General features: G+C 43.3%; 1 protein-coding gene across 1 annotated transcript in view; it reads right to left on the minus strand.

The window, feature by feature from the left end:
* Nucleotides 1-11,540, minus strand: part of brd2b (bromodomain containing 2b) — a 32,703-nt gene extending 21,163 nt beyond the window's left edge. The window contains exons 1-2 of the mRNA XM_079562228.1: nt 11,408-11,540; nt 1,474-1,753 (exon numbers count right to left, since the gene is read on the minus strand). Of these exons, the coding sequence (XP_079418354.1) occupies nt 1,474-1,753; nt 11,408-11,439 (312 nt within the window). The 5' untranslated portion in view covers nt 11,440-11,540. The remainder of the gene's footprint in view (nt 1-1,473; nt 1,754-11,407) is intronic.
* Nucleotides 11,541-14,362: the final 2,822 nt, after the last annotated feature.

Consider the following 14,362-nt stretch of genomic DNA (forward strand, 5'->3'; position numbering starts at 1 on the left):
AATAATAAGCTGGCCAAAGGATGAGATACAGACCACAGATGTTAAGACGCGAAAGCTCCTAACCATGCACGGAGGGTTCCACCCCAAATCCAGCACCCTGAGACTGTACGCTAGCCGTAAGGAAGGAGGCCGAGGACTAGTGAGTGTGAGAGCCACTATCCAGGATGAAACATCCAAGATCCATAAGTACATCAAGGACAAGGCTCCAACAGATGACGTGCTCAGTGAATGTCTCAGACAATGGGGAACAGAAGATGAGGTGCTGGAGGTCCCGTCATGGGAGGACAAGCCCCTACACGGCATGTACCACCGAAACATAACTGAAGTGGCGGATATACAGAAATCCTACCAATGGCTAGACAGAGCCGGACTAAAGGACAGCACAGAGGCACTCATCATGGCTGCACAGGAGCAGGCCTTGAGCACCAGAGCAATAGAGGCCCAGATCTACCACACCAGACAAGACCCCAGGTGTAGACTGTGCAAAGAGGCCAATGAGACAATCCAGCACATAACTGCAGGGTGTAAGATGCTGCAGGGAAAGCTTACATGGAGCGCCATAACCAAGTGGCTGGTATAGTGTACAGGAACATCTGTGCAGAGTATGGGCTGGAAACCCCAAGGTCAAAGTGGGAAACACCTCCAAAGGTGGTAGAGAATGACCGAGCCAAGATCCTGTGGGACTTCCAGATACAGACGGACAAAATGGTAATGGCGAACCAACCGGACATTGTGGTGGTGGACAAAGAGCAGAGGAAAGCCATTGTGGTCGACATAGCAATACCAAGCGACTTCAACATCAGGAAAAAGGAACACGAGAAACTAGAGAAATACCAGGGGCTCAGAGAAGAGCTGGAGAAAACCTGGAGGGTGAAGGCATCAGTGGTGCCCGTGGTCGTTGGGGCACTCGGGGCAGTGACCCCCAAACTGGAGGAGTGGCTCCAGCAGATCCCAGGAAATACATCAGACATCTCGGTCCAGAAAAGTGCAGTTCTAGGAACAGCAAAGATACTGCGAAAGAACCCTCAAGCTCCCAGGCCTCTGGTAGAGGACCCGAGCAGGAGGAAAAAGAGACCGCCCGCGGAGGGTGAGGAAGAGTTTTTTTTTTTTATTATAATAATTTATTCAAATTTACAAACATCTCAAAAAAATGATATTCGTGTATTAAAATGTGATATTCAAAAGCAAATTGAACAGGAATTTGACAAAAAATTGTGTACAATTTCAGCCAAAACTGCAGCTCAAATGGTTTCAAACCATCATTTCTGTAATTGACAAGCCTATACCAAAAATATTACTAATACTATGCTTTAAACTAAATACTTGCGCCATGTCATTATAAGAATGTAGATCAAATGTAGATGTAATTTGACTTTTAATGCTTTTTATTGACCTGGGTATACACTGACTAAGGCAAACACGCGCTTATGTCCAGCTTCGCCCCTTCCTTCATGTTCCCTGGTATACACTCACCGGCAGATTGAGCCTGCAGGCGTCCACGGGCTCGCGGAAGGGCCAGGCGAACTGGTGCTTCCACAGGAACTTGAGCAGCACTTGGTGGAGGTACTGCAGCTGGTTGGTGAGGCGGCTTCCGCAGAGCGAGTCTGTGACGGCGGGCACAGGGCTGGAATGGAGAGGCGGTGACAGGGGCAGGAAAGGCCGCTCGAAGTCCTCGTACAGCAGGGAGGGCTTACGGATACGCTTCCCGCTGTGTTGCTCCATGCTGTCCCCCGCTGCCAGCCCCACACAAGAGCTGAGGACACAGGGCAACATCAGTGAGACAGATCCACATCCGTCTATTATTGACATGTGGCGTTTTATCATCATGTTTTATGTCTAAACCAAAGTAGACCAAAGTGCTGTGAGATTTAAGAAAGATATAATATAAAAGAAATCATATCTGAGGACTTGTTCCACCGCTGACTGAAACACAGTTTAGTACAGTGATGATAGGATAATGATTAACACTATATGATGATGCTAGTTCTCTTGACTTCCTTTCTGCTGGACTACTCCAGGAATTGTAGCTAAAGCTGCCCTGGGCAGGCTTCCAAACTGGTCTCTCCGACCACCACTAAGCACTCATTCACACATGCACCGCATTCATATACGCATATATGCAATGTGAGTGAATTGCCTTGCCCAAGGACACACCGACGTCATGCACTTGTCAAAGGAGGGACTCGAATCAGCAATCTTACCGTCATAAAGCCAAGGTTTCTGCAGGCAGCTAATGCCCAGATACTTTACTTAATATCACAATTTCAAAAAATCTGGGCATAGGCCAACATCATTTCTTCAGGTTTGCAAACATTCCATTAAACAAATGGATCCCGACATTCAAAAGCACATTGGACAAAACACAACAACTCTCTCTCCCAAAAATGTTGGCCAATTTCTGCCAAAACTGCAGCTAAATAAGTTTGACCAGAACTTTGGATTTACAACAAACTTTGTGCGATAATAATATTTGAAAATGCCAGCGGCGTTGCCAGGCTATTTTACCGGGGCTGATGTTTTCACTCTAACCCCGAAATATATATTTATTTTTAGCCTCAAAATTACAACTGCACATCTCTACATTGCTGCCTTGTTTGACTGAAACAAATATCCCCCCGTGGGACAATAAAGAAAATCTATCCATCCATCATGGCCTCAGTATTTCCTCTTGAGCTGTTTGATAAACACGAGAAATGATCCTGATAAACTAAAATAAATAAAATAGAATCCACAAAGATTTCAATCCATAAACTGTCCACTGCCACAAAGCTTCCTTTTGCAACCAATCCCCTGGAGAGAGAGAGCGAATGAGAAATTCCCAGCAATCAGGATGATTGACAATTACTGCCTCCAATCAATTGAATGTCAGTCCATGGTCCGAAGAGTCAGAGTGCAGAGTGTCAGAGTGCAAATAGTGTCAGAGAGCACAGAGTCAGAAAGAACACAGAGTCAGAGAGCACAGAGTCAGAGAGCACAGAGTCAGAGTGCACAGAGTCAGAGAGCGCAGAGTCAGTGCACACACAGTGTCAGAGAGCACAGAGTCAGAGCGCACAGAGTCAGAGAGCACAGAGTCAGAGAGCACAGAGTCAGAGAGCACAGAGTCAGAAAGAACACAGAGAGCACAGAGTCAGAGAGCACAGAGTCAGAGAGCACAGAGTCAGAGAGCACAGAGTCAGAGAGCGCAGAGTCAGAGCGCACAGAGTCAGAGAGCACAGAGTCAAAAAGAACACAGAGTCAGAGAACACAGAGTCAGAGAGCGCAGAGTCAGTGCACACACAGTGTCAGAGAGCACAGAGTCAGAGCGCACAGAGTCAGAGAGCGCAGAGTCAGTGCGCACACAGTGTCAGAGAGCACAGAGTCAGAGAGCACAGAGTCAGAAAGAACACAGAGTCAGAAAGAACACAGAGTCAGAAAGAACACAGAGTCAGTGCACACACAGTGTCAGAGAGCGCAGAGTCAGAGCGCACAGAGTCAGAGCGCACAGAGTCAGAGAGCACAGAGTCAGAAAGAACACAGAGTCAGAGAGCACAGAGTCAGAGAGCACAGAGTCAGAGAGCACAGAGTCAGAGCACACAGAGTCAGAGAGCGCAGAGTCAGTGCACACACAGTGTCAGAGAGCACAGAGTCAGAGCGCACAGAGTCAGAGAGCGCAGAGTCAGTGCACACACACAGAGTCAGAGAGCACAGTCAGAAAGAACACAGAGTCAGAAAGAACACAGAGTCAGAGAGCACAGAGTCAGAGCACACAGAGTCAGAGAGCGCAGAGTCAGTGCACACACAGTGTCAGAGAGCACAGAGTCAGAGCGCACAGAGTCAGAGAGCACAGAGTCAGAAAGAACACAGAGTCAGAGAGCACAGAGTCAGAGAGCACAGAGTCAGAGCACACAGAGTCAGAGAGCACAGAATCAGAGAGCGCAGAGTCAGAGCGCACAGAGTCAGAGAGCGGAGTCAGTGCACAGTACACACAGTGTCAGAGAGCACAGAGTCAGAGAGCACAGAGTCAGAAAGAACACAGAGTCAGAGAGCACAGAATCAGAGAGCACAGAGTCAGAAAGAACACAGAGTCAGAGAGCACAGAGTCAGAGAGCACAGAGTCAGAGCACAGTACACACAGTGTCAGAGAGCACAGAGTCAGAGCGCACAGATTTCAGAGAGCGCAGAATCAGCGAGCACAGAATCAGAGAGCACAGAATCAGCGAGCACAGAGTCAGAGAGCACAGAGAGCACAGAATCAGCGAGCACAGAATCAGCGAGCACAGAGTCAGAGAGCACAGAGTCAGAGAGCACAGAATCAGAGCAAAAAAGTCACAGCACCAACTCATGTATGTCAAATTTGTGCCACTAATATCTCAGTTTGTAATCATATATCAGATGCAACATGTAATAAAATCGTGCTAATTTAAAGTAGCACTTGCAATTAACCATATTGCTCAGTAAATCAGGCAGTAAGTGTGCTAAAACTATGAATTCACAAGACCAAACGAAAAATGTATCCACCCCTCAATATCTGTTCCAGGACTACCAAAATTCACCAGAATGCAGGGAATTATGTTTATTTTTTCAAAAATGTCAGACCCCCTTTATTTGGTGTTGTTAAATGAACACAGCTGGATTGAGGCCCCATCTTTTCAAACTCTAAAATCGCCCCTGGAAAAAGCCATTATTTACTCCAATAAAATGTATCTTATGCTATTTAAATGACTTTTAGGGCCTGTTTGTCCGTGTGTATCTCATGATTTAAGACCCCATTCCGTGCTAGTAAACAGCAGCAGTGTGTAGAGACATATAGGGAGGATCTCTGTTACTGATTTTCACCTGATGTTTTGGTGACTGTGGGCAAACAGGTAATTATTCCGAGCTTGAAGAGCTGTTTATTTCAAGTTTCAAGTTTCAAGTTCAATGGTTTTGTGTAGCCCAATATCACAACAGAAGTCGCCTCACAGGGCTGCTCCAAACATTAAGGCAATAAAACAGAGCAATAAATATGACAATTAAAAGTTCAGGTAAATATAATGGCAAATATAATGTCCAATAGGAGGTAGCGACGAGCGGCGCGGGTGTCCCCTGTCCTTAGACTCTCCAGCACGGCAAAGAAAAACTCGAAAACCAGGCAGGAGAAAAGAGAAACCTTGGGGAGAACCACAGAAGGAGAGATCCATTCCCATGGACGGACAGGCTATAGAGACCCAGGGCCGAAGGATCCCTTAGCAGACGGGCACATTTAAATCACCGATCTTGTACAGCACCGATCTTTTCACAGATGCAACGCTTTGTTTGTGAACGATGTTTTGACCCACGGTAGAAATATTAATATGTACTTAATTAAGATGCCCACCTCGGACGTGACGACATGCATACCTCTACAACCTCAGCATTTCAACAACGAATACAAATGATCCAACTGTTCGGAAAGCAACCTGCCTGTTCCGAGGTGTTTTGCAGGAGAATAGTTAGTGCAATCTCAATTCAGTTTCGCATCAAATTGGATCACACAATGGACTAGAACAGCTATAATTTCATTATCATCAGCGAATTCGATTTGCATAATAAGAGTCAAAAGATGTAACTATTTGACAAACCAGTTATTACGACTTAACTAGCGCTGACAGTTTAAGAAGTGACAATTTGACAGCTGCCACCTGCGCTGAATGAATAGACCTGCTGCATGGATGATATGCACGGTGCACGGTGACAGTGTAGCAAAACGCTTTATTTCATCATGCTTTATTCATTTCATTATCTCAAACCATGTCACACGGCGTATAAACCCTCAGAGCTTCAGACAAGCCAAAATGTCAAAAGCAAAACAATCGCCAAACGGGGCTTAAAGGGCTACTAACCCCTCCTTCCAGAGCCTCAGTATCAGAGCCTCAGATTTGAAAATCTCAACAGAAAGGGGGCGTTGCCTGGAGGACTAAGGGGCACGCGGGAGGGGTGAGGGGTGGGAGGGGCTTGAGGCTTCTGACTTCGACGCTGCACCTGCAGCGCTCCTCGTAAACAAAGTCCGAGCATGGGAGCATGGAGTTCCAGCGAGCTAACTTATTTAGCAACTTGTTCCACTGGGACAGCTCGACAGCTCTCTCTACACAGGGGGGGCATCGTGGCAGACAGCGGCCTTGTACCTGAGGCGCTGGCTCATTTATTCCTCTGTCATTTACAAAGCTAGCGGCTTAGCATTGAGCTCGATCGACGTTAGCATCGCAGCTAAGGGACGTAACTGTCCTGGCTGCTTCAGAATTTACCGATCTATTTTAGATGTAGACTTTTGCTGTGGTCTACGTTAACATGGGAGATGTATCTCAGTGTCCTCAGCAGAGTGTGTGATATAGAGACGTGGCTATTTGTGTTACAAAGATTTTTATTATTTTTCTTACAGCAAAGTGCACAAAACATATCAAATAAATAAATGTAGGCCTGTATTATTGAGCAGGAACACTGTCTTTTTGAAATTGTTTTTGGTTTGCCATTGAAGATGTGAGACAGAATCATTCAGGTCATGTTTCTCTAAAGGCTTGACTGTAACATTGTGAACCCAAAGAGCCAGTTAGCCCTAAGTAAATAGCCTGAAGTAATTTCTATTACTAAATTTAGTGAACTAAAAGGTTTAACCAACGTTAACACATACACTAAACTACCACTGAATGATGACACTGTAGAGTAAAGACTATAATGAAGTATTTATATGTATGCTTTTTTTAGTTGAATATTGAAATATTAATGAAAATTATAGATCTTGTTTTGTACCAGTACTTGATTCTGCACTTCTGGCTCTTACAACAGTGCAATTTCCAAATTATAGCACAATTTCTTTGGTAAAACTTACTACAAACTTACAGCTCACATTTCACTTGAGGTTGAGCTGCATGTGCCACTCACTTGGCCTACATAGATGTGTGCAATAAACAAATTGAACAGACAAAGTTGACTGGTTATGTTATACAATACCAACTGTAATAAATATACATGCAGTAAGTTTTCAGCTTCTAGAAACAGTGGTGCTGCATATACCTTCCTGTGACATATCTGACAGAACATATACAGGCTTCATTTTTTTTTTACTGCCCACAATTAAATCTTGCATGAAACATTGATTTTAATCTATTACGTTGTCCAATGGGCACAGAATGGTTCAGGCACAGGTCCTTTGTCTGTGTGCTCCTGATATGGGAGAGGATCCTCGACCACACTTTCAAACAGCAGGGCCATTAGTTGGTCAAAGTAGACTGTAAACAAAGCACAAAACATTTGTCCTTGTAAAAGCATTGGTTGTGTTGTTTTTAATGTGACATACCTGAGGTAGCTCTGGTCTTCATGGCTCTCACTGTGTAGTCTCCACGCTTGAATTTTGGATACACTATGACGATTTGCCTTTTTTAAATCAAAATTCAAGGCACCAACCTGCACCCTAAAATTTCACAAATAAACATTAATATGCAGTATCTATTTTCTAAACATTTCAAAGTGATAAAATAACTAGTGAATATTTGTTGAACCTTTAGGAATCATTACCTGGCCAGCATTCCTTTGAATAAGAGGCCCAGACTATTGTGAGAGAATCAGACTATGGAATGCCTCAATATTTGAAGTGTGGTATTGTGGGCTTATTTTAGCTTAATCTTTCAAAAAACGTGGTGTTAACAAAAGAGTAAGAGTCTCTCGCATGCTGCTGTGCCTACAAAGAATTATAAAGAATTACAAAGAATAATAAATTGATATGTGAAGTGTAAATACATCAATATAAATTAGATATTGGGAGGAGTAGTTGTAATTACACATACTTGATTTTGGCCACACTCTTGCATCATCCCCAACCAAAGGCCTGTGAAGACAGCGAGGGGACAGGGGGTTTTCCGTGGACATTCTGAATGTAGTTGCCCAGATGTCCACTCAGCCACAGCCTTTGATGGTGACCAGTAGAGATGATTCATATAGATGGTTCACAATGCTTTTCTTCCACCTCGTCATTTCCTCCGTTCACCTTTTCTGGCCCAGCGCATCATTTTTTTCCAATCTCTGGGACACAAAACACAAACCCCTCCTTCTCCATGCACACGCTGTTTCCAACCTCATTGCTCTAATAAGACAAAAAAATAAGAATATGAGTTCTATCATAATGCACAGTTATCCAAAGTTACATATTTATGTTTGTATTGTAATGTTTTACCTTGACTAGCTCGATGTCAATGACTTTGTTACTCGTTAGATTCATCATGGTGTAACTGCCATACTTGGCTGAATGTCCTACATGAATGCAAGTTATACATTAGCTGACTTTTAATACTTCAGATAAATGTTTATTAAATGTATTTACCAGGTGAATCTGCCCGCATGTCCCCGCCCAGTGACACAGAGCCGCTTTCAAGAGCCTCCCTGATGAGGTCATCCTGCTCCAGCTTCCACTGCCAGTTGACTGTAGGGATGAGGAGCTTTGCCTGATGCCTGTAGAAGCACTGCTCTGACAGTCCCTGAATATTGAAGGCCCCCAAGAACTATAAAATTAAAACATCTGTTATCATCGGATAATATATGGAAAAACAAAATGTTTTTGTAGTGCCTTTGAAATCTGGCTAAAGGATGAGCTGGTGAACAGCACAGAGCTGTAGGTTTCCAGCTGGGATGTTGTTCACCATGGGCTGACTGGACCACTGACTGGAGAACTCACAGCGAGGACACTGTTGAGTGACCCAGACAGGACATCGCCTAAACAGCTCCAGCAGTTGGTCCTCAAGAACAATATATTTTTTGTCCTTGTGTGGAGGGACTTCAGTGGGAATGCTATATAAAATAAAGGATATTTCATCCCTCAAAAAACCAGGACGCTGTATATATTTTTTCAATTAAAACTCTAGATTTTCTTTGTACCTTGAACAGTTCACAGTGCTGGCACTGTCATCGATGTGGAAGCTGGGGTCAGACGCTGACACCTCACACCTTCTCCTTTTTAAAGGTGTAGAGGCTGCTCTGGGACTGTCAGGAAGAGGGATTTCCATCAGGTCCCCTGTCCCACAACCGACGCTTGTGTAAGCGGTCCGGGCTTGAGTAGCTGTACAAAACACAAACAAAAAAAACACATTTAAAATGGCAGTAATTACACAACTTGTGTCTAACTACAGTATATAAAAAAAACAAAAGTGTAGACTGTTTTATACATAAAATGACAGTACTGTATAAAGGATAAATAGATTTCACCTTTGCGTCGCCTGCTCGGCTTCACATTGGCCTGGACACTTGCATGCCTTGTAATGACTGGATCAGTCTGGACATTTCTCTCTGCTCACTTTTGGCTGAAAACATAACAATAAATAATATTTATAAAGTGCACACACAAGTGACATGCAAACACATTGTTTGTATTGATGATTTATAGGAATACAACCTAGGATATACTTCAGAATATGCCACCCTATAGCAGATCAACCAAATATTTGTATCAGGTTAATTCTGGCTACAGTCGGCTACTAAAAACTTCCAAATGGTTTGGCATTTTGAATAGCTGCGTCCAAATAGGTGTAAACTTTGGTTCAGTTCAGAAAACTTGTCAACATGAACATAATTATCAGAATTGATCCTATTTTGTGAACCTGTTCAACAACAATGGCAATAACAACTATACTGATTCTGAAACCACGTAAGAACAGCTCACATCTGTGAGCGCCCTCTCCTCACTGACCACACGGTCCACCTGGAGTGGTCAGCCCTCTCCTCACTGACCGCACGGTCCACCTGGAGTGGTCAGCCCTCTCCTCACTGACCACACGGTCCACCTGGAGTGGTCAGCCCTCTCCTCACTGACCGCACGGTCCACCTGGAGTGGTCAGCCCTCTCCTCACTGACCACACGGTCCACCTGGAGTGGTCAGCCCTCTCCTCACTGACCACACGGTCCACCTGGAGTGGTCAGCCCTCTCCTCACTGACCACACGGTCCACCTGGAGTGGTCAGCCCTCTCCTCACTGACCGCAGTCGAGCATCAAACGGGAGCAGAGCGCGCACGGAGCGGGTCAGTTTAGCCTCCGACACACAGTACGTTCTAGCTATACGTTAGCTATACAGGCTAGCTTGTAGCTACTGTCAAAAGCTACAGTCATGTCAAACTTAGATTAGTTTGGTGCTCAGACTCGTGCACATTTGCGCAGTGTTGGCGTAACTTTGCAGACTGATGCATTAGCAGGCTGCCCCGGGCAGCGAGTAGACGCGCTTATAACCGGTGGCTGCTGTTCCTCAGCCACAGTGAGCGAGTGCGGGACACGTCGCCTGGAGCTGAGGCTGCAGAGTCTATTTACACGCCATATTTTTTCAACAGATCTACACGACTCATGTGATTGGTGTTATCAGAGGCCAAACCGGCGAATTTGTTTGAGATACTACAATAACGATCTATTCTGACGTGCACATAAAAATTCTATATACTGTACATGACTCAATCTGTGAGCAAAGTAGCTACTACTGACAGAAATGACCGGGACAGAGTGAACCAAGTGCCTCTTTTTACAGCAGCTACAATCAATGCAATTACTACCAAACCCAAAATGGGTAAATCATTATTTTTCTCACTCACCTCACATTGTTGGCGGGGCAGGAGTGTCGGTGGGGACGGCCTCGCTCTTCAAACGCAGAAGACTAGCATAGCCCAGTTCAACCTCGGTGAAGTTGGCGAAGGAATCAGCACGTAAAATGGTCTTTGCAAACTCCAGCCCCACTACGCTACACTTCCTCCCCATCCTAACACAGTACAATTAACAACTAACAATTAAATTATACACGATAGACCACTAAAAGCAATACTAACAAACGCCCTAAGCTAAATTGAGCTAACTAATCTAACAATAAAAGCAACTAGTGATTACAACTACAATATTCAACAACTAACACTACTAAAACTATACACTTATTTATAATAAAAAAGCTATCCTAATAAAATCTACCTAAATGCTATGACAACTAATCGCAAACCTGACAATCGATGAAAATATTCTCTCGTTATTCCAACACCAACTCGCTACGGGGGCGTGAGCGAGACTGAGCCTTTTTATACCCCAGAGCGGCAGAGCCCGTGACATCATCTCTCGCCTCCTGACATCATCTCTCTCCCCTCCGCTAATTGGGTGCCGAATTCAAAAAATCAAATGCAGTACCGACAGTTCGCTGCAGATGGCGCCACACAGACGGTTTGGGACACAAAGACAGGATTTCAACAAATTTGCACTAAATTGTTAAAATAGTGACATATACACGTAGACAACACTATAAGATACCCATTTATACAACTTAGCTAGAAAAAAAAGTTGATTTGGGGGTTAGTTGTTCTTTAAGCTAACGTTAGCTGCAGCAGCAGTGGAAACTGGCTCTCGCTCCCAGGTTAAACTTCTCCGTGGGGGGGTTGAGAGTGTGCAGTCAGTCGGTCTTACGTGTCGTGTGGCTGCAGGGCAGGAGCCTCCATGCAGCCGCAGCGGGGAACACTCGGGGGTCTGCACCACAGCGGCTCCTCGGTTCTTACTATCACTTGGAGCCGCCGCTGCCCAAATGGCGCCCGAACACTTCCGCTTTCTGGATTTTATACCCGTCACGTGGGTCAGCGAGTACTTCCTGTCAAGTGAGAGCTGTTCGGCTGTTTGATTGGTTGTTGTCCGCCAGAGGTTTTATTGATACTTCATATTTTTATTTTTACACTAGCTCCGCTAGTCCCCACATTTGATGTTCTGAGGTAATGAGTTTATTTAAAAAATGTCAGTAAATAGGCTTCGGTTTCCTTTATTATGAAAGCCTACATGACATGGAGCTCAGCACAAACACAGCATACAGATAAAAAGAGCAATGTATCAATGTGTCATTTCTATTGCTCAAAACAAAACAAAGAATGAGCCCCTCCAACGGGCTCAAAAACCTCATTGGCTAATGCACTTTACAGCAGACGAACATCATCTACAAAATCAGCTGTTAGGGCGGCTGGGGGCAGGTTTGTTGATGGGGAGGTACTGCCCTCTTCAACTGGCCCGCTCTACACCCGGCTTTTTAACGCACCACTCGATGTAGGGGTCACATCATACACTGTACATAATAAAATATATATAAATAATACTAATACAATACAATGCACATAAATTAAAATTGTCTTGAGCCTGGTAATGACAACTGGAGCAACAAGAACACGGACTATAATACGTGTATTAATGTGCCCTTATGTCATGAAAACTAGTGAATGTGGCTGATTTGGCATTGGAAACTGAAAGAAATATATGAATGGTCGCTTTGTTACTTGCTTTGTAGCGATCTTGCAGGAAATAGTAATAGTGTAATAGTGTTTGGTTCTGTTATTATGTGAATAGTTCAAACAGTGGTTGCGAGTCAAAAAGCTGTACTGAAAGGAAACAAGTTCTTCATGTTTTCTTTTGTTTTCTTTGCTATTGTTCCTTGTTGTTGTTTTGTTTACACTGATTATACTATGAGAAATGAAAAGTTCATCATTTTGAGTTGGGGGTAGGCGCTCATAAGCTTTTGCTTCAGCCTACTCCTTTGAACAAAATGTATGCTCAAATAAATAAATAAATAAATTGAGATTTAAACAGGTTAGGTTCTCATCCAAATCCTCTCTTTGATTACCCACCGCAGTAAAAGCATTATCAGTGTTGAGCATATTTAACAGAAATGTAATAACAAAATAAAAGTGCTGCAAAAGTACGGTATAGGCTACATGTAAACACATATTCACAAGTTTAGAGGCCAGGAGGGAGACATAGAGCCAGAACAAAACAAACTGAGAAAAAACATGAAGAGAAAAGAGAAATACATCAAATAAAGTCATACATAACAGACCATGTGAAGTTTGTATCAAGACATTAGAATACAGGATGGCATATAGATATAACCTTTACTGTGGCAACATATGGTATTTGCAGGATGCATTATGGACTTTGATGGCTGTATGATTAGCCACAGTCTTTATTGTTCTGAGATACGGATTGAGTTCGTTCATGAAATGAAGTCCATTTGGCTTTGACTTTGTTTGTGCCCACTTAGTTTTATGAATATGATATTTGGCCAGGTGGATAATAGTCTGAATCAGAACGGAAAGGTCTTTGGGAATATTTGGATTCTCAAAATAAAGCATGATGTCACTCTCCTGGAGGCTGATCACATGGCCAGCTTTGTTCTGGATAAGTTGCTGTATATGTGACCATAGGTCTTGACTGTAAGGGCAGTGATAACACTGGTGGATGATGGTTTCTTGTTCAGCTTGACAAAAGTCGCATTTGTAATCTATGTCAAGTTTGAATCTTTCACGTGTTTTTTTTGGCAGGGTATATGTTATGTAGGATTTTATATGAGATTTCTTTATTAAAAATGCACAGCTTCTCACCAACCAGCCAAGCCCTGCTCCAGTTTATTTCCCCAAATACTGAGTTCCAGTGCGACGTTCACCAATTTCTCTTACATACAATTTGTTCTGAATTTTCTGTGTTTCATTATTAAATTGGTATTTTTTAAGAAATGCATTATTCCTTTTGGTATGGATTTACAAACTTGAACATATTCACGCTGCAGAATTGGAGATTTGCATTCACCTTATTCCGCCCCGCCTACTTTTGCAACTTTTTGCTTTGTCTCGGCACTTCCGTTGTACAGACACTTCCGGTCGAGCGCGAAGCCCGTTCATTTAAAATATTCTCTGCTCAAATCTGATGTTTAGTAGATTGATTTGTGTAAAAAGTCCAATGTTCATTTGCACCAACAAGTCACCACTGCACCGTTTCTCTACACAGCCGAAAAACAGCTTTGTTTTCGTGTTTGTTTCCTGATTTTATGTGAACTTCTCCAGTCCCATGTTAACAGAGAGGAGAAAAGGGGCGGGCACAATTAATGATGGCACCCACGTGAGTCGCTGTGATGTTTGATATATTGATTGTTCCAGAAACTGTGCTTGTTCATCAGCCTCCAGGAGAGCAACGCCTGCTTGTGGAAGTCTGAGAGTTTGTTGGGTAGTTTTTTGGGTTTATAATTACATTTTAGTAGGAATTCAATTCCGCCAATATGATTAAAAATGTATTTGGAGATTGCATTCCACATATTTATAGAAAATCTGTTCTACACGGACACAAAGCTGTTTTCAGGCCACGCAGAGAAACTGCAGTGTTGATTTCGGACAAATAAATAGAACAAGTTTCTGTCCATTCATTTCAATGGACGAGAGTGTCTGTTCTACCCAGAGGTATCATGTGGTTTTATCTGAATGATAATATGAGAAACTGCAATGCTTTGATTCTGTTTTATAACAACATATTTGTTAGTGCAAATTAAGTCAGGAAATGATATACAAATATTAGTATATGATTAATTATTATAATAATATACAGATATTATATTTG

This window comes from Gobius niger, assembly GCF_951799975.1.
Source record: "Gobius niger genome assembly, chromosome: 8".
NCBI classification, from domain to species: Eukaryota; Metazoa; Chordata; class Actinopteri; order Gobiiformes; family Gobiidae; genus Gobius; species Gobius niger.